Source organism: Papio anubis, chromosome 18, assembly GCF_008728515.1.
Source record: "Papio anubis isolate 15944 chromosome 18, Panubis1.0, whole genome shotgun sequence".
Classification (NCBI taxonomy): Eukaryota; Metazoa; Chordata; class Mammalia; order Primates; family Cercopithecidae; genus Papio; species Papio anubis.
In genome coordinates this window covers 32,763,927-32,785,977 of record NC_044993.1, presented here as the reverse complement: position 1 = coordinate 32,785,977, position 22,051 = coordinate 32,763,927, and the positions used below count along the sequence as shown (strand labels likewise).

Sequence of the window (22,051 nt, the reverse complement as noted above, 5' to 3'; positions counted from 1 at the left end):
TACAGGTGTGAGCTGCTGCGCCCAGCTGCCACATTTTCTTTGTTCATTCATCTGTTGATAGACACTTAGGTTAATTCCAAATCTTGCCTATTGTAAACAGTGCTGTCATAAGCATAGGAGTGCAGATATCTCTTTGAGATACTGATTCCTTTCTTTTGGGTATACACCTAGCACTGGGACTGCTGGATCATATGGCAACTCTATTTTTAGTTTAGGTTTTTTTTTTTTTTTTTTTTTTTTGAGACAGAGTCTCGCTCTGTTGCCCAGGCTGGAGTGCAGTGGCATGATCTCAGTTCACTGCAACTCCCGGGTTCACTGCCTCCCGGGTTCAAGCGATTCTCCTGCCTCAGCCTCCCGAGTAGCTGGGACTACAGGTGCCCACCACACCTGGCTAATTTTTGTATTTTTTGTAGAGATGGGGTTTCACCATGTTGGCCAGGATGGTCTCAATCTCTTGACCTCGTGATCCACCCGCCTCGGCCTCCCAGAGTGCTAGGATTACAGGCGTGAGCCACCGTACCCGGTCCTATTTTTAGTTTTCTGAGAAACCTCCGAACTGTCCCGCAGTGGCTGTACTAATTTACATTCCCACCAGTGTGTGTGGGCTCCCTTTTCTCCACATAGATTGAGGTTTTGTTGTTGTTGTTTGTTTGTCTGTTTGGAGATGAAGTCTCGCTCTGTTGCCTGGACTGGAGTGCAATGGTGTGATCTCGGCTCACTGCTGCCTCCGTCTCTCGGGTTCAAGCTATTCTCCCACCCCACCTGGGATTACAGGTGCCTGCCACCATGCCTGGCTAATTTTTTTTTATTTTTAGTAGAGACGGGGTTTCGTCATGTTGGCCAGGCTAGTCTCAAACTCCTGACCTCAGGTGATCTGCCCGCCTCAGCCTTCCAAAGTGCTGGGATTACAGGCATGAGCCACTGTGCCCAGCCTGGATTGAGTTTGTATCATGTGCCAGGTTCCATGTCAGGGATTCCACATGCCCCATCCCACAACCACCTTGCCAGGTGGGCATTATGATGACCCCCCATAGCAGACACTGTCAGAGCTCCCCCAACCCCATCTCTGCCCGGATGCTCCCCATTCACTGTGGGTGACACCTGCATCCTTCTCCCGGGGTGGCCTTTGCCTGGTGGGCATTGCCTTGCTCAGAGGTGCCTAGGCAGTCATGCCTCCCTCCCCTGCCCACTGGGCCTGCAGTGACATGAGGTGTGGCCACCCAGACCTCTTGCACCTGTGCAGGATGGACCTCTTCTATCATCACGCTCCAGTTCTCCCATGTGGCAGGCTGAAGCGAGACTTCTGAAACCATATCTTTGCTTAGATGCCTCTGCTACGCTATCTTTCTTCCACCACCCCCTCAATAAACAACCTCCACAGGAATCCCCTTGGGCTCTGCTTCTAGGGACCTGACCTAGAAGATCCTCATTTTACAGATGAGGACACTGAGGTACGAAGAGGCTGCATAACCTACCAGCGTCACACAGCTTTGGTGTGGAGTAGGGACTCAAATCCAGGGCCCTGGTACAGAGGCATTTGCCCTCACCAAGATTCAGGCCCTGAGAGAAGCTGACGGGCCTAGAGAACGGCAAGACTTGAGATAGCAGAGGAAGGAGACAGGGTAAGGAACGGAGCCTCATGCTGAAGTCTGGTCTGGAAGGAGAAGTCTGCAAGGTGGGAAAAAGAGGAAGTGGACGTGAGGTAGGGAAGCAGGATGTGCAAGGCAGGGAGTTGTGAAAGAGAATGCCGGCGGGTGGTGATCAGCATCTCATGGGTAGCTCAGCAGGTGCACGAGAGGCCCAGGAGGGCCAGGGACTGAATGGTGAAGGGGCATTTGTTTATTTATCCTTTGTTTTTGTTTTTTGTTGTTTAAATTGAGACCGACTCTCACAATGTTGCCCAGGCTAACATTGGCAACTGATGTCTGCTTACTCCTGGCCTCAAACGATCCTCCTGCCTCTGCCTCCAAAAGTGTTGGGATTACAGGCGTGAGCCAATGTTTATTCATCCTGAGCCTTCCCTGGACTCCTGATAGGTAGCTGCTTTGTGGTGGTCACAGCACCATGGTGTGACTTTATCCTGGAGGCAGTGGGAAGCTGATAGCAGGTTCAGACAGGCATGAGGCCAGACCAGAGCTGAGTTTTAAAGATAACTCCAGCCAGAGGCATGCGTGCATGTGCACATGTGGGTACATGTATGTGTGTGCACGTGCATGTGTGTATGAGTGTGGACTAGAGATGGGACAGCTTTCTGAGCAAAGGGAACAGCCAAGGCAAAGGCCTGGGGGCTGCAGGGAGAGAACAGCGTTTGATCTCTTCACTCCCTCCTCTAAACTCTGTGTCAGTAGCATTTTCAGGATAGCAGGAAGGATTCCCAAAGAGCACAGCAGTGAAGGCAGTGGGAGGGAGGCGTCTGCTGGGACACTGAAACCAGGATGGGGCAAACTCCCTTCGCAGCTCCTCAGACTCAGAGCCCCCATAAAGCTTCCAGGTGCACCCCAGCCCTTTTCCCTTTCTCTGGACTGGGATGGCATGATCCCAGGACTGCGACTCCACGTGTCTGAATTCCCTTTACTGACTGTGTAACCCTGGCCATTTTCCCCCCACCTTTCTCTCAGTGGCCCATTTGATTAGTCTGCCTCAGGGGTGCACTGGGGATTCTTAGAGGTAACACTTTGAACTGAAACCAGGGGTCCTGGTGCCAAAATGCAAATGTGAGAACTTGAAAGTTTGTCGGGTTTTATTTCCTCTGTTCTGTTTGCAGCAGCTCCTCTTTCTTGTTTTCTATAGAACAGTAAAAAACTTTATGCATTTGAATATCGTGAACCTCATAATTAATATACAATATAAAAACTACTAGCTATGCATGGATAAATCAATTGAAGCACAATGGCTGAGCGTGTCTTTCTCATTCTTTGATGGCTACCTCAAATCAAATCAATATGAACTTGGGGTCAGGCACAGGGGCTCACGCCTGTACTTTGGAAGGCCAAGGCAGGAGGATCACTTGAGTGCAGGAGTTTGAGACTAGCTTGGGCAACATAGTGGGATCTTGTCTTAATATTTAAAAAAGAAAGAAATAAATAAAAAAGTGAACTTGGGAGGTATGAATGACAACTCGTATAGCTGAAGTAATAAATATATTCAACTTTTAAAACTTAATTTTGATTAGATAACACATGCATACGGTATAACATTCTAGGCCAGGTGCAGTGGCTCATATCTGTAATTCCAGCACTTTGGGAGGCCAACGTGGGCAGATTGTTTGAGCCCAGGAGTTGAAGTCTAGCTTGGGCAACATGGTGAACCCCCGTCTCTGCAAAAAAACACGAAAAAATTAGCTAGATGTGGTGGTGTGCACTTATACCAGCTACTCAGGAAGCTGAGGTGGGGGAACCATATGAGCCCAGGAGGTGGAGACTGCAGTGAGCCATGACCACACCAAATGCACTCCAGCCTGGGTGACAGAGCAAGACCCTTTCTCAAAAAAATAAAAAATAAAAAATAAAAATTCCTTTCACTGGGGACAATTACCATTATGAATTTCTTCCAGAAATATTCCATGTATTGTATACACTTTTTTTTTTTGTTTTGAGACAGAGTCTCGCTCTGTCACCCAGGCTGAGGTGCAGGGACGCAGTCTTGGCTCGCTGCAGCCTGGACCCCCCCCCAGACTCAAGCAATCCTCCCACCTCAACCTTCTGTGGGTAGCTTGGACAACATGCGTGCACCACCACTCCTGGCTAATTTTTGTATTTTTTGTCAAGACAGGGTTTTGCCATGTTACCCAGGCTGGTCTCAAACTCTCAACCTCAAGTGATCTACCCGCCTCTGCCCCTCAAAGTGCTGGGATTACAGTCGTGAGCCACCACTTTTATTTTTTCTTTACACAAAGGAAGCATATTCTACACCCTGTTTTGCCCCAGCTCTCTTTTAAAAAACAATATATTGTGGATACAATTCCATATCATTCCATATAGTTTGTCCTCTTTTCTTTTCTTTTTTCTTTTCTTTTCTTTTCTTTCTTTCTTTTGAGACAGGGTCTCACTCTGTCACCCAGGCTGGGGTGCAGTGGCACTATCTCAGCTTACCTCAACCTCCCGGGCTCAAGTGATCCTCCCACCTCAGCCTCCTGAGTGGCTGGATGCTGCCTCTTTCTTTTTAATGGCTGCGAAGAATTCCATTGTACAGATGTGCCATAATTTAATCATAATGTGTCCTCTTTGATCGTTTAGGTTTTTCCAATTTTTGCTATTATAAGCAAGGCCACGTTAAATATCGCTGGGCATATTATTGTGCATATAATGAAGACATCTGTAGGTTAAATGCCTGTGTATGAAATTGCTCAGTGTGATTATATGGCATTTACCACTTTGGTAGATAAAGGTTGTGTCCTGTTACATTTCCACGGATGAATTTCTTCCAGAAATATTCATGTATTTGTATACACATTTTTTGAGACATGGTCTCAAAACTGTTGACACATTATTATTATTATTATTATTATTATTATTTCACATTATTTAGGGAAGTTTCATTTTTTTCTGAGCTACCACTGATAATTTCTTATTTACTCATCATCTTGTATTTCTCTTCCTTACACATTAGGGAAATGTCTATTCTAGTTTTTAATGTAAATGTTCTTGAGGCTTTTTTAGAAAAAATCAAAATATGCACATTAAAAAATTTGAATGGTTCAAAGGGTCCTAAAAAGGGTCCACAGTGGAAAAGGCTCTCCTTTCCCGGCATCCCCAGACCCCTCCTCAGACACAAGCCTGTCGTCAGTTTCCTGTGTAGCTTCCCAGAATTGGTCTCTATGTATGCAAATACACACACATGTAAAATACACACATGCCAGGTCCACGTGGAATGATGCAGTGCGTCAAAGTGCCCGTTCATTCACAACCTTGCCAACTCAGTAATATCCTTGCAAATCTAATAGTTAGAAAATGGTGTATCTTTTTTAGTTCTAAAGTATTATATTTGTTCTATTTTCTGTGAGCTTGAGCATCTTTTCATATATTTAAAAGTCATTGGGTCCAGGGGTGGTGGCTCATGCCTGTAACCCCAGCACTTTGGGAGGCCAAGGCAGGTGGATCACCTGAGGTCAGAAGTTCGAGACCAGCCTGGTCAACATGGTGAAACCCACTCTTATTAAAAAAACAACAACAACAAAAACCATTAGCCAGGCATGGTGGTTCATGCCTGTAATCCCAGCTACTTGGGAGGCTGAGGCAGGAGAATCACTTGAACTGGGGAGGTGGAAGTTGCAGTGAGCCGAGATTGTGCCACTGCACTCCAGCCTGGGCAACAGAGTGAGACTCTGTCTCAGAAAAATTTGTTTAAATGTCATTGGTATTTCCCTTTTTTGTAAACCTTTTATGTTCTTTGCCTACTTTTCTATGAGGTCACTGGCTTTTTCAGTATTGATTTTTAGTAACTCTCGATTTATTAAAACATTTATACATTTATAGCTTTGTTTATGATATATACATTTATAACCTTGTCTGTGATGCAGATATTTTTCCAATTGGTCATCTGGCTTTTGACTTTATCTGTGGTATTCTTTGACAATACAAAAATTTTAATTTATATCTGATCAGTTTCATCCAGTTTTTTCTTTTTTCATGATTTCTGAGTTTTGCGTCATGCTTAGCAAGACACTCTCTACTCTGAAATTATTTTCTGTAAAATACTTTTTTCAGCCAGTCATAGTGGTTCACACCTGTAATCCCAGAACTTTGGGAGGTAGAGGTGGAAGGATTACTTGACTCCAGGGGTTCAAGGCCAATCTGGGCAACAGAGCAAGACCTTGCCTCTATTTGTTTAAAGAGAAATTTTTTTTAATTAAAAAAAGAATACTTTTTTCCATGTTTTGTTTGAGCACTTAAATTTTCTTAACTTTTTTGTCGTGAAACATAACACATAGAAAAATGTCATGTAAGTGTACAACTTCGTGAATTGTTATAAATTGAACATACAGCCTTCTGGTACTTTCATGGTTTAACTTCTTACATTTAAATTTTTGTTTCATCTGGACATTATGTTGATATAATTGTGAAATAGAAATCCATTTTTATTGTAAAAGAACACTTTTTAAATGTTCATGAAATGTTTTACAATTTATTATATACCAAGCAAAAAAGAAAATCTCAACATATTCCTCAAAGTAGAAATTGCACAGGACTTATTCTTTGTACAGCGTAATACAACAAAAACTAATGATAAAGCCATAAAAACAACTCTTTATTAAATTACTCCATTCCAAATTATAATTTCAATCTACTTAGCACATAAATGTTTGATATACATTTATCGAAATTGACCAAAAGTGTTTTATTATTTTTTAAAGGGTAAAGGCTAGCAATGGCTTAAGCAATACAGTTTATAATTTTAAAGAATAACAAACAGCCTCACTAAATCAGGGGAAAGAAATAAAAAGATAAAAGCAAAAATTACAGAACTAGAAAAGGGACTATTCCAGCAAAACTGATAAATGTTTTCAAACATAAGAGTTACCAACTGCTGGCAAATCTAAAAAGAAGAAAAAGACAAAAAGTAAACTAAATTAAATGTGAAGCCTTGAGGAGATTTAAAATTATAAGAAAATAGGCTGGGCACGGTGGCTCACGCCTGTAATCCCAGCACTTTGGGAGGCCGAGGTGGGCGGATCATGAGGTCAGGAGCTTGAGACCAGCCTGGCCAACATGGTGAAACCCCGTCTCTACTAAAAGTACAAAAATTAGTTGGCTGTGGTGGCATGCGCCTGTAGTCCCAGCTACTCGGGAGGCTGAGGCGGGAGAATCACTTGAACCCGGGAGGTGGAGGCTGCGGTGAGCCTAGACCATGCCATTGCACTCCAGCCTGGGTGGCAGAGTGAGATTCCGTCTCAAAAAACAGGCCGGGCGCGGTGGCTCACGCCTGTAATCCCAGCACTTGAGAGGCCTGCATGGGATGGATCACGAGGTCAGAGATTCCAGACCATCCCAGCTTCATTAACGTGAAACCCCATCTCACTAAAAATACAAAATATTAGCTGCTGGGCGGGTGGCGGCACCTGTGGTCCCAGCCATCACCACTGCACTCCAGCCTGGGCAACAGAGCGAGACTCTGTCTTAAAAAAAAAAAAAAAAAAAAAAAAAAACCACACACACACACAAACAAGAAAATATTATATACAACTGTGAGCTATACTATGTTTGACCATCTTGACAAAATGAGCAACTTTCTCAAAACTATAAATTGCCAAATGTTCATTAAAAAAAAAAGCCAACAATAACCAACCCACACAATGAGGATAAATTTAAAGTGATCCAGTTTGATTTTTTTTTAAAAAACTGTTCAAACATCTTGGTAGTGCTGGGCAGGAAGTTGGCTTTCATTCTGGGAGAGATGAGAAGGCTCTGAGGGGCATGGGACCTGATGTCACAGGACCTGATGCAGGCTGTGTCTTAACAGCTGACTCCTGCGCGGAGAAGGTTACTGGGGGACGGGTGGACGGAGACCAGGGAGGAGGCAGGTGCAGGACTCCCCGTGAGAAATGATGGTGTCCAGGCTAGGCCAGAGCAGTAGAGGAAGCAAGATTCTGGAATGCACTTGGAAAATGAAGCCATCTTTGGGCTTGAGCTCAAGGAAGCGTGAAGCTGCCCCTAATTGACGTGGGGAAGGTGGTCTAGGGAGCAGCTTGGGAAGAGAGATCAGGAGCTCAGTTTCGGACTTGGAAGTTTTGAAACGCACATGAGGCATCCAGGTGGAGTTGGGAGAACTAAATCATGCCGAAAGGTACTCACGTGGCAAGTAGCAAATATTCGCTATATTGTCTGTTCAACTTTGTCAACTGCTTTTCCAGTAGAAATGTAGTGTCCTTATCACACATGCATAAATGTTAAACTCAAAAGTAAAATGAAATATTTTCTCAGTAGATATGAATTACTTTTTAATTTTTTTTTTTTTTTTTTGACATGGGGTCTCACTCTGTTGCTCAGGCTGGACTGGAGTGGCAAGATCATAGCTCACTGCAGCCTCAAACTCCTGGGCTCAAGCAATCCTCTGCCACAGCCTCCCGATTAGCTGGGACACACCACCACGCCCAGCCAATCTTTTATTTTTTGTAGAGACTGAGTTGTGCAATGTAGCCCAAGCTGGTCTCCAACTCCTGAGCTCAAGCTATCCTCCCACCTCGGCCTCCCAAAGTGTTGGGATTACAGGCGTGAGCCAACACACCTGGCTGCTTTTTAATTGTAATATTCATCCTCTATCCATCATACTTAGTGCAGATATTTTTCCCTACCGATTGCCTTCCTATTTCTCTTCTTTTTCACATTATTTAGGGAAGTTTCATTTTTTGTGAGTTATCACTGATAATTTATTATTAACTCATCATCTTGTATTTCTCTTCCTTACACATTGGGGAAATGTCTATTCTAGTTTTTAATGTAAATGTTCTTGAGGCTTTTTTTTTTTAGAAAAAAATCAAAATATGCACATTAAAAAGTTTGAATGGTTCAAAGGGTCCTAAAAAGGGTCCACAATGGAAAAGGCTCTCCTTTCCCGCCATCCCCAGGGCCCTCCTCAACACAACCCTGTCATCAGTTTACTGTGTAGCTTCCTAGAGTTGGTCTCTATGTATGCAAATACACACACATTTAAAATATACACATGCCACAGCTTTTTAAAATTTGAATTTATGGGCTGTGTGTAGTGGCTCACTCCTGTAACCCCAACACTTTGGGAGGCCGAGGCTGGTGGATCACCTGAGGTCAGGAGTTCGAGACCAGCCTGACCAATATGGTGAAACCCCATCTCTACTAAAAATACAAAAATTAGCCAGGCGTGGTGGTGGGTGCCTGTAATCCCAGCTTCTCAGGAGGCTGAGACAGGAGAATCACTTGAACCCAAGAGGCAGAGGTTGCAGTGAGCTGAGATCATGCCACTGCACTCCAGCCTGGGCAACAGATAGAGACTCCATCTCAAAAAAAAAAAAAAAAATGAATTTAGACCCAGGTGAGCGGAGGCTCACGCCTGTAATCCCAGCACTTATGGAGGCCGATGAGGAGAGAATCACTTCACTTCAGTCCAGGAGTTCAAGACCAGCCTGGGCAACTCAGGGAAACCCTGTCTCTACAAAAAAATAAAAATTAGCCTGGCATGGTGGAGTATGCCTGTTGTCTCAGCTGCTCAGGAGGGTGAGGCAGGAGGATCACTTGAACTCAGGGGTAGCAGGCTGCATGAGCTATGATTGCACCACACACTCCAGCCTGGGTGACAAAGCAAGACCCTGTGTCAAAAAAAAAAAAAAAAAGAAAATTAGATTACCGTCAGAGGTGGTACAAAACACTTCCCAGTTTGTTGCTTTCATTTCGTTTGTTGCCATTTTTACTATACAGAAAAAAAAATGGCAATAAAGAATACGTTATTACGTTAATTTGTAATGCATTATTTTTAATGACTTTATTGAGGTGTAATTTACATACCATAAAATCCATCCATTTTAAGTGTACAATTCAGTGATTTCTAGTAAATGTACTGAGTTATGCGACCATCACCACAATCTGGTTTTGGGACATTTTCATTACTGCCATAATAGTCCTCATACCCATTTAGAATTATTCCTATGTCTGCCCCCTGGCCCAGGCAACCACTAATCTACTTGCTGTTTCAATAGACTTGCCTTTTCTGAATGTTTTACATAAATAGAATCATACAATATGTGATCTTTAGTGATCTTTTTCCACATGGCATAAACTTTGTTCCTTTTTATTGTTGAATAATGTTCCATTGTATAGCTATATCATAGTTTGTTTCTCTATTTATGAGCTTTTGGGTGTTTGGGTTGATTTCACTTTTTGACTGTTATGGATAATGCTGGTATGAACATTCATATACAAGTTTTTGTGTGGATGTATATTTTCATTTCTCTTGGAATAGACCCAGGCATGGAATTGCTGGATTAGATGGTAATTCTGTTGTTTTATATTCTAACGAAAGGATCCCCAATCCCTGGACCACAGACCAGTGCTGGTCCATGGCCTTTTAGGAACTGGGCCACACAGCAGGTGGTGAGTGGCCGGCAGGCGAGTATTACCGCCTGAGCTCTGCCTCCTGTCGGATCAGCGGTGCCATTAGATTCTCATAGGAGCACAAACCCAGTTGTGAAATGTGCAGGGAGAGATCTAGGTTGAGAGTTTCTGATGAGAATCTAATGATAAATGTAATGAGCTTGAATCATCCCGAATCCATCTCCCACCTCCAACCCCCATCCGTGGAAAAAATTCTCTCTCACAAAACTGGTCCCTGGGCCAAAGAGTTTCGGGACAGCTGTTCTAAGGAACTGCCAAAACTGCCAAACTGTTTTTTCAGAGTGGCTGGACCATTTTACATTCCCATCAGCAGTATATACAGTGTCCTGCTTCTCTACATCCTCATCAATATGTGTCCTTTTCATTATAACCATTCTATGTGGGTGTGAAATGCTATGTGGCTGTGTTTTTCATTTCCATGCAGAAATTTTTAATTTAATTACTTAGTTAAAAATAATTCTTTAAATTTAAAATACTCATATTGCCATATATATTTTTTTATACTACAAAGTGATACAATTTTTGTTAATTTTCCTGCCTTGATTACTCTTTACCTGTATAGTAGGTAAATCTTTACATAAGATCACAATTATATTGAATAGTAATTTATTCAACTCAAAATCTTCATAGGATTTAGAAAATTTAAGTCCTTTACCAAAGGGTTTGACTTTTAACTTCATTAAAGTTTGCAAACAGTACCAAATCCTTGGGAAAGCCACATTCAATCATTGGCATTCCAGGATTTTGAACTATAACTGTAGAGATCACTAATATGTCATTTCTAAGCTGACAGTCATAATGACTAAAGCCTCTCATAAATAGATTTTTAAATACTTCCTTCAAAGCCAGTAAACATTCCAAGTTACTAAGCTGTTGAACAATTTCTTCTTTTGAATATTTCTCTGATAAGTTCCAAAGTGTTTCTGATGAAGGAAATAAAAGCCATCCAGAGAAATCTGGGTCATTGAGGTGAGCACAGATTCCAGTGGCTGCTTGTGGTTTCATCATTACAGTACAGTTAACTTCAGAAGTCGAGAGATGCTGCAGAACTTTGAGTACCTAAAGTTTCTCAACAAGTTGATTTTCAAGCAAGGTCATTAATTGGACCATTGTTTTTGCCAGTCCTCCAACTTCAGTCATTTGAACTTTGTATGATGAACTCGCTTGCTGGTAACCTGGAATACACTTCTTTGGTAGTTCTGCATGATAAAAGTCAACAATAAGCTTACAATTCTGTATCCTCAATTCAGAACTTGGTATTTTCATTAAGTATCCAGAAGTGCAATTGAATTAGCAGTATCTCCAGCATAAGTTATTTCATCCGATACTTTCTTTTTCAAAAATAGCAAGCCACACTATTTTATGATGTCATATGCAGATTCCACAAAACGTGGCTGGCTTTCGATTTTTACTGCACGCAGATTCAGAATTTTAAATGTCTGTACTAGATCCTTTAAGGGAAGTTCATTCTGATAACACTGTACCAGTTTCTTGACAGATGTAAGTTGTTTTTCTTCTAAGCCATCTTTAGCAGTCTCTTCAAAAAGTTTGATGACACAATTAAGGTCCATAGGCTTCAAAACACCAGTTCCGCATGGTGAGGGAGGCCTCGGGTAACACCATCGTGGTGGAAGGCAAAGGGGAAGTCAAGACCTTCTTCATGGTGGCAGGAAAGAGACAGCGTATTGCTGTGTATTTTAACACCACTTATTCCCCCCTTTTTTCTCTCAATATCATGGATTAAATAGTGTATTTTAAATGAGTGTGAGGCTCACTTGGACTCTATTCCATCCGTTTGGCCAATTTTTTTCCATTTTTAATTCAAGGATCTTAAAGTTTGAATGATGGTCACCTTATGATGCATTTTATCATGTTTGGAAGCTTTTTTGCTATTTCCTGATCCAACAAATAGCCTTTTGATAGAATTGCCTTTATTCGTTTCTTTATATCCAATTCTAACTTAAAATTAACTTAAACTGTTTTATTATGAAATATTTAAGTCATATAAATACTGCCTCTTTTCTCTAAATGACTGTTCATATAATTTTACCAAGTTCTGTTAAAGCATCCTGTTGTACATAAAGTGGCGGTTTTTTTATCTGCCTGTTAACTTACAGTGGGTTTTATTTTATTTCACTTTCTGTGGTCAAAGGCAAGTTTGTCTTAGTCAGCTTGGGCTGTTCGAATGAAATACTATAGACTGGGTGGCTTAAACAACAGAAACTTGTTTCTCACAGTTCTGTAAGCTGGGAAGTCCCTGGGAAACCAGCAGACCTGGTGTCTGGAGAGGATGCACTTCCTGGTTTGCAGACGGCACCTTCTCATTGTGTCCTCACAGGGCAGAGAGCAAAGAGAAAGAGAAAGAGCAAGCACTCTCCAGCCTCTTCCTTTTTCCTTTTGTTTTTGTTTTTGTTTTGTTTTTGTTTTCTTTTGTTTGTTTGAGATGGAGTCTTGCTCCGTCGCCGAGGCTGGAGTGCAGTGGCATGATCTTGGCTCACTGCAACCTCTGCCTCCTGGGTTCAAGTGATTCTCCTGCCTCAGCTTCCTGAGTAGCTGGGACTACAGGTGCCTGCCACCATGCCTGACTAATTTTTATATTTTTATTAGAGATGGGGTTTCATCATGTTGGGCAGACTGGTTTTAGACTCCTGACCTCAAGTGATCTGCCCACCTTGGCCTCCCAAAGTGCTGGCATTACAGTCATGAGCCACCGTGCCCGGCCTCCAGCCTCTTCTTGTGAGGGCAGTAATCCCATCATAAGGGCTCCACCCTCTTGACCTAATCACCTGGCAAAGGCCCCACTTCCAAATACCATCACACTGGGTATTTAGGCTTCACCAGGTGAATCAGTGGGGGAGGTGGGACACAAACATTCAGTCCACGGCAAGTTTTTATCTCAATTTGCTAATGCCTCTATTTCTCCTGTTACAATGTGATAATGCTGTTTTTTAAAATATCATTTAGCTGGCTGTGGTGACCCATGCCTGCAGTCCCAGCTACTCAGGAGGCTAAGGCAGAAGGATCACATGAACCTAGGAGTTTGAAACCAGCCTGGGCAACATAGAAAGACGCTGTCTCTTAAAAAAAAAAAAAAAAAAAAAAAAGGGAAGCCGGGCGCAGTGGCTCACGCCTGTAATCCCAACACTTTGGGAGGCCGAGGCGGGTGGATCTCCTAAAGTCGGGAGTTCAAGACCAGCCTGAGCAATATGGAGAAACCCCGTCTCTACTAAAAATACAAAATTAGATGAGTGTGGTGGCACATGCCTGTAATCCCAGCTACTTGGGAGGCTGAGGCAGGAGAATTGCTTGAACCAGAAGGTGGAAGTTGCGGTGAGCCGAGATCATGCCATTGCACTCCAGCCTGGGCAACAAGAACGAAACTCCGTCTCAAAAAAAAAAAAAAAGAAAAGAAAAAGAAAGAAAGAAATGAAAAGAAGCACTTAAAGAGGCTGAGCCTGGCAGATCACTTGAGGTCAGGAGTTCACGACCAGCCTGGCCAACATGGTGAAACCCAGTCTCTACTAAAAATCTAAGAATTAGCCAGGCGTGGTGGCACACACCTGTAATCCCAGCTACTCGGGAGGCTGAGGCACGAGAATTGCTTGAACCCAGGAGGTGGAGGTTGCAGTGAGCTGAGATCATGCCATTGCACTCCAGCCTAGGCAACAGAGCACGACTCCATCTCAAGAAAAAAGAAAGACAGAGAGAGAGAAATATAGACATATCTTATTAGTCCCCTGGGAGCTCTTCAAAAGATCTCTTTTTTCCTTTCTTATTTCTAATTACCATACTACATACCACCTCCATTATGTCAGAATGTGCCCTATTTACATGGATTTGTCCAAAGTCATGGAACTCCGGGTTACATTCCTCGTATTTCACAGAGACACAATTAGAGCACACGCTGACCTTCCACCTCTCTTCCTTTCCTCCATGTAGTCTGTAGCTACCTGTTCTCTTCTTTGTTCGTAGGAAGATCTCTGTTGTATGGTGTGGGAATTTGTGCCAGCGTGTCTTTTTACTGTGCTCTCTTTGAGCAGCTATCAATGCTTCCGGGTCTTCTCTTTAAGAAGAAAGTTAACTCTCAATTGTTTAAAAACTAACTAAAAAGGAAGAAGATTGCAAATCCTAACCTTTTTGGGGTTTTATATTGGGGGCGAAAGTTGGCATCTGCAGTAAGGATTATTTCATTATCATCTGAATAAATGACCAAAAATAACTTTGCTAACTTGCAGGGCTCATTGTGATGCCAAAGGACATTGTAAGGTGAATATCTGAATTGGAGGAGGAAGAGGGGCATCCTCTGAGCCAGGTGTGGCAGGAGGTGACATCAAGGAAAGTTAGGCTGCGTAAACCCAGGGACGTAAGGAGCTGCAGTCAGGGAAGAACAAGGTCTACAGATGGAGTTGGAGGGACTGTGTCTGGATCCAGTGTTCTCAGAGGTGTCTCCGGCAGGCAGGGGCAAGGGCTGGTGCCTGGTTTACAGCATTCCTTTTGGAGTCTGGAATAGTGGGGACAACTCCCTGTCTTCTCTCCCCTTAGGGAGCTGCACTATGGAAACAACCTGTCAATCCAACTCAAGGCACAAGGACATAGCCCAGACACCCATGAGACCCTCTCTGTGGGGACCTTAGAGCACCTATCATGAATGAGGAGACCAAGTAGGTGATTTTTCTCTCCCCTTCACCTCCTCTTCTCCCCTCCTATCTACTTCTTCACTCTTCTCCTACTGCCAAGACTGGTCCCTACCCAAATCTGCTTACTGGGCTGCCCCCAACACAACAAACCTGCCCTTGACCATCATTCCGCATGAGAATGTAATGATCAGACACAGAAAATCAGGAAGAGTTTTGAGACAGCATCTAATCTACCCATTTTAGAGATGGTATGACTGAGGCTTATGTAGGAAAAAGGCTTGCTCAAGGTCACGCTATGAGTGTACCAGTTATGATGGGCCAGGTTACACTGCAGTACATGCACCCTCCAAAGTCCCAGTGACTCATGGCAACAAAAGTTTATTTGCTGCTCTTGCTTCCTGTCTGGTGTGGATTGACTGGGATTGCTCCTCCACATCATCCTCTCTCCCAGACTCAGGCTAACAGGGTAGCCATGATTTGCAATATTTCTGGCCCCTGGAGTAGAAAAAAAGAAAAACTACTGTGAATCACACCTTGGTTCTTAAAACATCTACACAGGCATGACATGAGTCTTTTAAAGCATATTTCATTGACCAAAGCAAATTTCATGGCTGTGCCCAATTTCAAGGAGGCAGAGAAGTGTAATCCCACCAAAGGCCTAGAAAGAGGAGAAAGAGTATCTGTGAACAGCCCAAATGCCTACCATAGAGAATTAGTCACAGAGCTGGGCCATGGATCTTTCAACCATCGTCCTCTGTCTCCAAGATTATTCCCCATGGAAATCTCAGTGACTGATAATGATGCCATGTGCTTTTTCTCCCGAAGATGGTTAGCCTTAAAGAGATTTGTGTCATATCCTAAGGGGACAGAACACTAATGATGGAAACAAAGGTATTGTGTTAGACTGGCTGGAGGATAAATTTGAGGATGAGAAACATCACCAGAAATCACACCATCCAGGCACTACTTACTTCCATCTGGTGCCACGCTGTCCTGGACCATTTCTTCATGGGCAACATGGATGCTGGACACCATAGCCTGGAAAAGAAGTTATGCCCTAGGCTATGGCCACATCCTTTTTCTGAGATCACACAAAATCCAGGGACTTAGCCTTGTCTGGAGCCATCCAGGCCTCCAAGGCCTTGGAAATTTACTGGCCCGGGAGGCAGGAAACCTCAGTTCTGCTCCTGGCTCTGTCATGGACTTGTTGTGTGACTGTGGGCACACCCTTTGCCCTTCCTTGGCCATGGTCTTTCCATCTGTTTAGTGGAGATGGTGATCCCTGCCTGAGGATCATGGTGTGAGCATGTTTCATAAATTCTAAGACTCTGCCTGAGTAAGGACCTCCTGAGATTAGCCCAGTCGAGGAGAAATGACCAGTGGGGCTGGCGGCACATACAAGTATGTCTCTGCTGCTCCAAACCCCAGCACGCACAGTACTGGCCTCAGCCTCTGGGGATTGGGAAGGCTGGCTTTTGGGTGGACCTCCTACTCTTTTCAGAGTTAAAGGTGGACTCTCTGGAGTTGTGAGGCTAAAATGAAGTATATAAAGCACTTAGACAGTGAGTGCTTTCCAAGTGGGTACTGCTATGAGGAAGGAAATAGTACAAGAAGGTACATCTGGAAATGTGATAGCATGGTCCACTAGATGATGGACCCCCATTTAGTTGGCCAGTCCTCAACTGTTAGACGTTTAGGTTGTTTCCAATTTTTAATCATTATAAATAGTCTTGCAGTGAACATCTTTGTAACTAAATCTTGTACATATGTTCATGATTGTTTCCCAATTGTTTCCCAGTTCTAGAGTACTAGAAATGGAATTACTGAATCAAAGGAACTGCACATTGTTTAGGCTTTCGCTGTGTAAATGCCCCTTGCCCTCTATTGGTACTTCTATGAGGAGGTGATTTAAGAGTTCCAGTTCCGCCAGGCATGATGGCTCACACCTGTAATCCCAGCACTTTGGGAGAGCGAGGTGGGCGGATCACCCTGAGGTCAGGAGTTTGAGCCCAGCCTGGCCAACATGTTGAAATCCCATCTCTATGAAAAATTACAAAAATTAGCCAGATATTGTGGTGTGCACCTGTAATCCCAGCTACTCGGGAGGTTGAGACAGGAGAATCGCTTGAACCCAGGAGTCAGAGGCTGCAGTGAGCCGAGATTACACCATTGCACTCCAGCATGGGTGACAGAGCGAGACTCCATCTCAAAAAAAAAAAAAAAAAAAAAAAAAAAAGAGTTCCAGTTCGGAAGGAGAGAATCGGCTTAGCAAAAGAGGTGATGGTCTGTGTTAGCTAGGATTAGAGTTCACTGTGAGTAACAGAAAACACTAAACAACAGTGGCTTAACCAGAATGGAAGTATATTTCCCTGCCATGTAATAGAAGTCCAAAGTCAATGAGCACAGGGCAGATGGGCAGCTCAGTATGGGTTCCACATCATGATTCAAAATGGCTGCCCAAGATCCAGCCATCCCATCGACATTCCAGCCAACAGGAAGGAGTAAAGAAGAATAGACAACACTTCCACTTACATTCCACTGGCCAAATTACATGGCTACATATAACTGCAAGGGAGACTGGGAAATAATAATCTATTCTGGATGATCAGAGAATGTTTAGTAGTTCTCATACTGAGGAAGAAGCGAAGAACAGATTTTGGGAGACAACTAGTTGTCTCTGCCATGAGGTTAGCTCAGACTGAGAGCAGCATAAATAGTTCACGGAAACAAGAATGAGTAATGCATCCTTAGGGGACTGTCCACAGGGCATGAACTAGGCCATTCCAGAGAGCCAGGATGTAGGCACAAATGGAGTGGGGAGGGGGAGCGGAAGAAACAGACTGATCTCTGGAGCCGATTCCTGGGCAGAGACATCAAGACTCCATGGAGAGGCCACTTCCCTGCCTGTTTTTTGTTGCTCAGATGTAGGGAGTAGTTCTTGACTGCTTGACTTCCCCAGAAGCTCCCCTATCCCCCAACTCACCTTCCCCAGATCACCTTCCCCCTAGTTCACCTGTCCCCAACTCACCTGCCCTCAGGTCACGTGCCCCGCAACTCACCTGTTCTCCATCTAATCTTCCTCCCAGCTCCCCTGTCCCCCAAATCACCTGCCCCCAATTCACTTGTCCTCCAGCTCACTGGTTCCCCAGCTCATCTTCCCTCCAGTCCCCCTGCCCCCCAGCTCACCTGCCTGCCCTAAGTTCACCTGTCCCCCAGTTCATTTTCCTCCTAGCTCGCCTGTCCCCTGCTCACCTGTGCCCAAGCTCCCCTGTCCCCCAGTTCCCCTGTCTCTCAGCTCACCTCCCCCCAGTTCCTCTGTCCCCCAGCTCACCTTCCCCCCAGTTCCCTTGTCCCCAGTTCATCTGCCCCCAGGTCCCCTGTCCCTCAGCTCATCTGCCCCCAGTTTACCTGTCCCCCTCAACTCACCTATCTTCCCTGTCCCTCCAGGGCCGGCTCCTTATGGACCCCGTTGACCTCCAGCTCGGCAACAAGAACCTGTGGAGCTGTCTTGTGAGGCTGCTCAGCAAAGACCCAGAATGGCTGAACGCCAAGATGAAGTTCTTCCTCCCCAACACAGACCTGGATTCCAGGAACGAGACCTTGGACCCTGAACAGAGAGTCATCCTACAACTCAACAAGCTGCATGTCCAGGGTTCGGCCACCTGGCAGTCTTTCATTCATTGTGTGTGCATGCAGCTGGAGGTGCCTCTGGAACTGGAGGTGCTGCTGCTGAGTACTTTTGGCTGTGATGATGGTAAGGGCAGGTGTGAGAGACGCAAAGCAGCCAGGCCAGCACCTGTGTCATGGAGAGTCAGGGGGAGCCCAGGGACCCACCTGAGTCACAGACAGGGTGTAACCGAGTCAGGATCTCAATTCTGTATTTCTGGACATTTCCCAGAACAAATTCCCTAACGCGCCCAAATCTGCTGGGGCCTGGAGGACCCCTCCTTCCACCTGGCTTCACTCGAATTGCTTGAATTGCTGAGTGACTGCTTCCAGCCACAAAATCCCACATAGCCCATAATACCCGAGAGCTTTCTTTCTTTCTTTTTTGGTAGGGGAGGTTGTTTTTTGTTGTTGTTCTTGTTGGTTTTTGTTGTTTATTTGTTTTTTATTTTCGAGACAGGGCCTTGCTCTGTTGCCTAGGCTGGAGCACAGTGGCACAATCATAGCTCACTACAGCATCCAGCTCCAGGACTCAGGCGATCCTTCCCACTTCAGCCTCCCAAGTAGCTTGGACTACAGTAGAACTATAGGTGCACGCCACCACATTAGGCTGATTTTTCATTTTTTTCTAGAGACAGGACATCACTTTGTTGCCCAGGCTGGTCTTGAACTCCTGGCCTTAAGTGATCCTCCTCCCTTGGCCTCCCAAAGTGCTGGGATTACAGATGTGAGCCGTCACACCTGGCTAGAGGTGTTTTGTTCATTTGTTTTGCAACACGGTCAGAAAGAGTGACGGGGAGCGCCTTCTGCCTTCTGCTGATAGTCAGGTTTAACTCTGTTCAGTTCCGTGGGGATTTCTTGGGCACCTTCTGTTTGCACAGCACTGAGGGGAAACACAGGACATTGAGGGGCAACAGCGTCCTTGGAGAGAAAATGGGAACTCACTTAGGAACTCTACTTCAAGGCAGTGTCGGACACGCAGGAGGCTGGGCGGCACATGCACACATGTGCAGACATATGCAGGTACACACAGTGTGTATACATGTGGGTATGTGCATAAACCCATATACACATGCATAACACATGCACGCCTGTGCACACACATACATCAACTTGCATGCACTTGCATATACACGTTTCTGCCCACCACTGCCTTCAAAGCTCATCACCACATTTTCTCCATGACAGATAACTGAGTGTTCAGTTTATTTCTTCTTTGCTGGGTACCCACCCTGTGGGATGAGCCCTGAGCCAGGCACCAGGCCAGAGCTGGTCACCAGCATCCCACGACAGCCCCATACCACATTACACTCTCCCCTCTTTTGCAGGGTTCACCAGCCAACTGGGAGCTGAGGGGAAAAGCCTACCTGAATCTCAGCTCCATCAAGGTGAGAACTGGAGTTGGGGGGTGGGAAGGGGGTGGTGAGCACTGTGAAGTCCCCACTTCCAAGCTGGAGGAGGCTGGAGGTGGCTGGTCACAGCCATTTCTCATAGGCCATGCTCCTCGTCTGTCCCTGACCCTTTTGCAAGTGTGTCAAGCCCCTAACTGTGTCTCCCAGCCCCACCTCCTCCTGCTGTGACTTTCAAGGCTTTGGCTTGTCCTGTTACCAATTCTCAAGGGTCTAACCTGGAGCCCCTCGGGAAGCCTGTTCTCACTTTCCGGCCCTCAACTCGCAGGGCCTCATCTCCCAGCCCCAAAGCATCAGGCTTCACTTGTACACCTTGGACTTGACACTCACCCACAGCTGGTATCTTCACCGGGGGTGCCTGTGGCTGATTTTCTGAAGGAGCTCAGAAGGGCCAGTGATTAAATAATGACCACCTACTGATTCATGGGTCACACTTTCGTCTCAGCACCTTGATTTCTACAGAAGCATTGACTTTAATTATCACTGTGCCTGGCAGTAATGCCAACAGAAAACCCACCCTGTAATCTCAGCTCCCTAGTGAATCAAAACTGTCCAAGTCCCTGGTGCAATAGGCCCATATCACCGAACTGGCATCATTGTCTCATGGCTGTAACCAGATCTGATTGATATTTGACCAGTGAGTCCCTTTTTAATATAGGATTTGTTAAGATATTGAAGTGCTCTCGAACTGGTTCCAGCCTCTTAGCTGGGCAAGGAGCCCAGGGCCCTGCTCCAGGGGCTGTTCCCATTGGTCACTTAGCTTAGCTGTGGGAGCTGTAGGAGGACCCTGCTTGACTTCTTAAAATTTTTTCCTGAGTCCTCTTTCCTTTCTCCCTCCCTTCGTTTCTTGGTCTCCTTCTTTCTTGTTTTCCTTCTTCCTTTCTCAAACTCTTCCAGAAAGGCATTAAAGTGATTCTTGAAAATCCATGCAATGAGACAAGACTCAGGAAATCATTAAGGGAAGTAAGGAAATGTGGGTGATAAGAAATTGGGATGATAAAACACTAACACAGGAGGGAGGTTGCAGGCCCAGCCAAACTCACTGGGAACTTCACTTATATGACCAGCGGTGGCTTCCATAGAGCTTGGTCCTTCCCTGAGGGACAGATGGCCATTTAGTGCTTGGAGCTGAGTGTTTCTGGGGGCTGTTGGCTGTCAGCCATGCTTCCTGCATCCTGGACTGCAAGACTGCCAGGCCCAGAACATCCACCTCCCAATGGGGGGCCTAGAAGTCCCCTCTGCAAATAGAAGCTGATGTTGACCCAGCCTCTGCCTGCTGCCTGCCTTTCCAGTCCCTGCACTTCGCTGCCTGCCACCTGTCTGTGGACTGGAGTTCCCCAAAGGTTCTGGGTACCCCCTCAGCCCAGATCCCCAGACCCGGCTCCTCCACCCCTTCCTTTGCTTTTTCAGGCCTGAAGCGCCCGCATCAGAGCTGTGGGTCCTCACCCCGCCGGAAGCAGTGCAGGAAGCAGCAGTTAGGTGGGTACCAGTGTGGGGAGGAACCTAAACAGAGAGATGGGGTTGCCTGGGGGCCAGGACCTGGACCCTGGACCTTGTCCCCTGCCAACAAGCCTCCAGAGGCCCAGTGACTCTTGTCTCACAAGTTTCCAGGAGAAAAGGACTGGAGGTCCTGCACAGGCAGAGGAGAAGGCTGGGCTGGCCGCGAAGGGTCTCCCCACCCATCTGGCTGCATGGGGACTTCTCTCGAGAGGGCTCCGCTGAAGGAGCTGGAAGCACCATACAGGTCTCAGCTTTACCATCCAGGCTCTTCCAGGGACACCCTATGTCCTCAGTGTTGAAGGAGACCCAGGGAGGAGACCAGTTTGGGGGTGAGCAGGGATGGGGAGGGGTGAGGAGGCCTGGGAGAAACCCCCAAGACAGAGGCCCTGGGGGCCCATGGGGAGCTGCTTAGGGCAGGCCAGGCCAGTGAGAGGAGAGGGGACTTCTCTCATTCTTGACCAGTTCTCAGAATGGTCCTCATTCTCCACTAGTTGTCCCACCAACAGGAGCCCTCTCTGTCCCCACTGCTGCCAACCATGGCCATAACCAGAGGATTCACATCCACTCAAAATAGGCCACTACCTTGGCCTCTCCCCCTAGGGTTCCCCCAAAAGCAGCCCCAGCCCTTTCCCTGGGTCACCTGAGACCTCTCAATGACCCAGGAATTAAAGGGTTAACATCTGGCACTGTAGGGGCCCAGCTCCCACAGTTCTGATCAGTAACGCCTAGGCCTACAGGTTGTTAGTGCTCACCCCTGGGC

The 22,051-nt window shown here is 45.6% G+C and overlaps 1 protein-coding gene and 1 pseudogene across 24 annotated transcripts in view; one reads left to right on the top strand and one right to left on the bottom strand.

The window, feature by feature from the left end:
• Positions 1 to 22,051, top strand: part of LOC101001074 (protein NLRC5) — a 79,484-nt gene that overhangs the window by 13,859 nt on the left and 43,574 nt on the right. For 18 of the 24 annotated variants that reach the window (XR_004179770.1, XR_004179769.1, XR_004179772.1 and 15 more), the window contains exons 2-6: positions 14,622 to 14,740; positions 18,164 to 18,470; positions 19,711 to 19,770; positions 21,202 to 21,270; positions 21,396 to 21,620. Coding sequence is in view for 20 of the 24 variants with exons in the window: in XM_031658222.1 (XP_031514082.1) it covers positions 18,176 to 18,470; positions 19,711 to 19,770; positions 21,202 to 21,270; positions 21,396 to 21,620 (649 nt within the window). In the remaining 4 variants the exon portion in view is untranslated. Of the gene's footprint in view, positions 1 to 1,438; positions 1,676 to 14,621; positions 14,741 to 18,163; positions 18,471 to 19,710; positions 19,771 to 21,201; positions 21,271 to 21,395; positions 21,621 to 22,051 lie in introns of those variants that run through there. The other 6 variants (XM_031658225.1, XM_031658224.1, XM_031658223.1 and 3 more) reach the window with 4 other exon arrangements.
• On the bottom strand, positions 10,386 to 11,716 carry LOC103880469 (annotated as a pseudogene).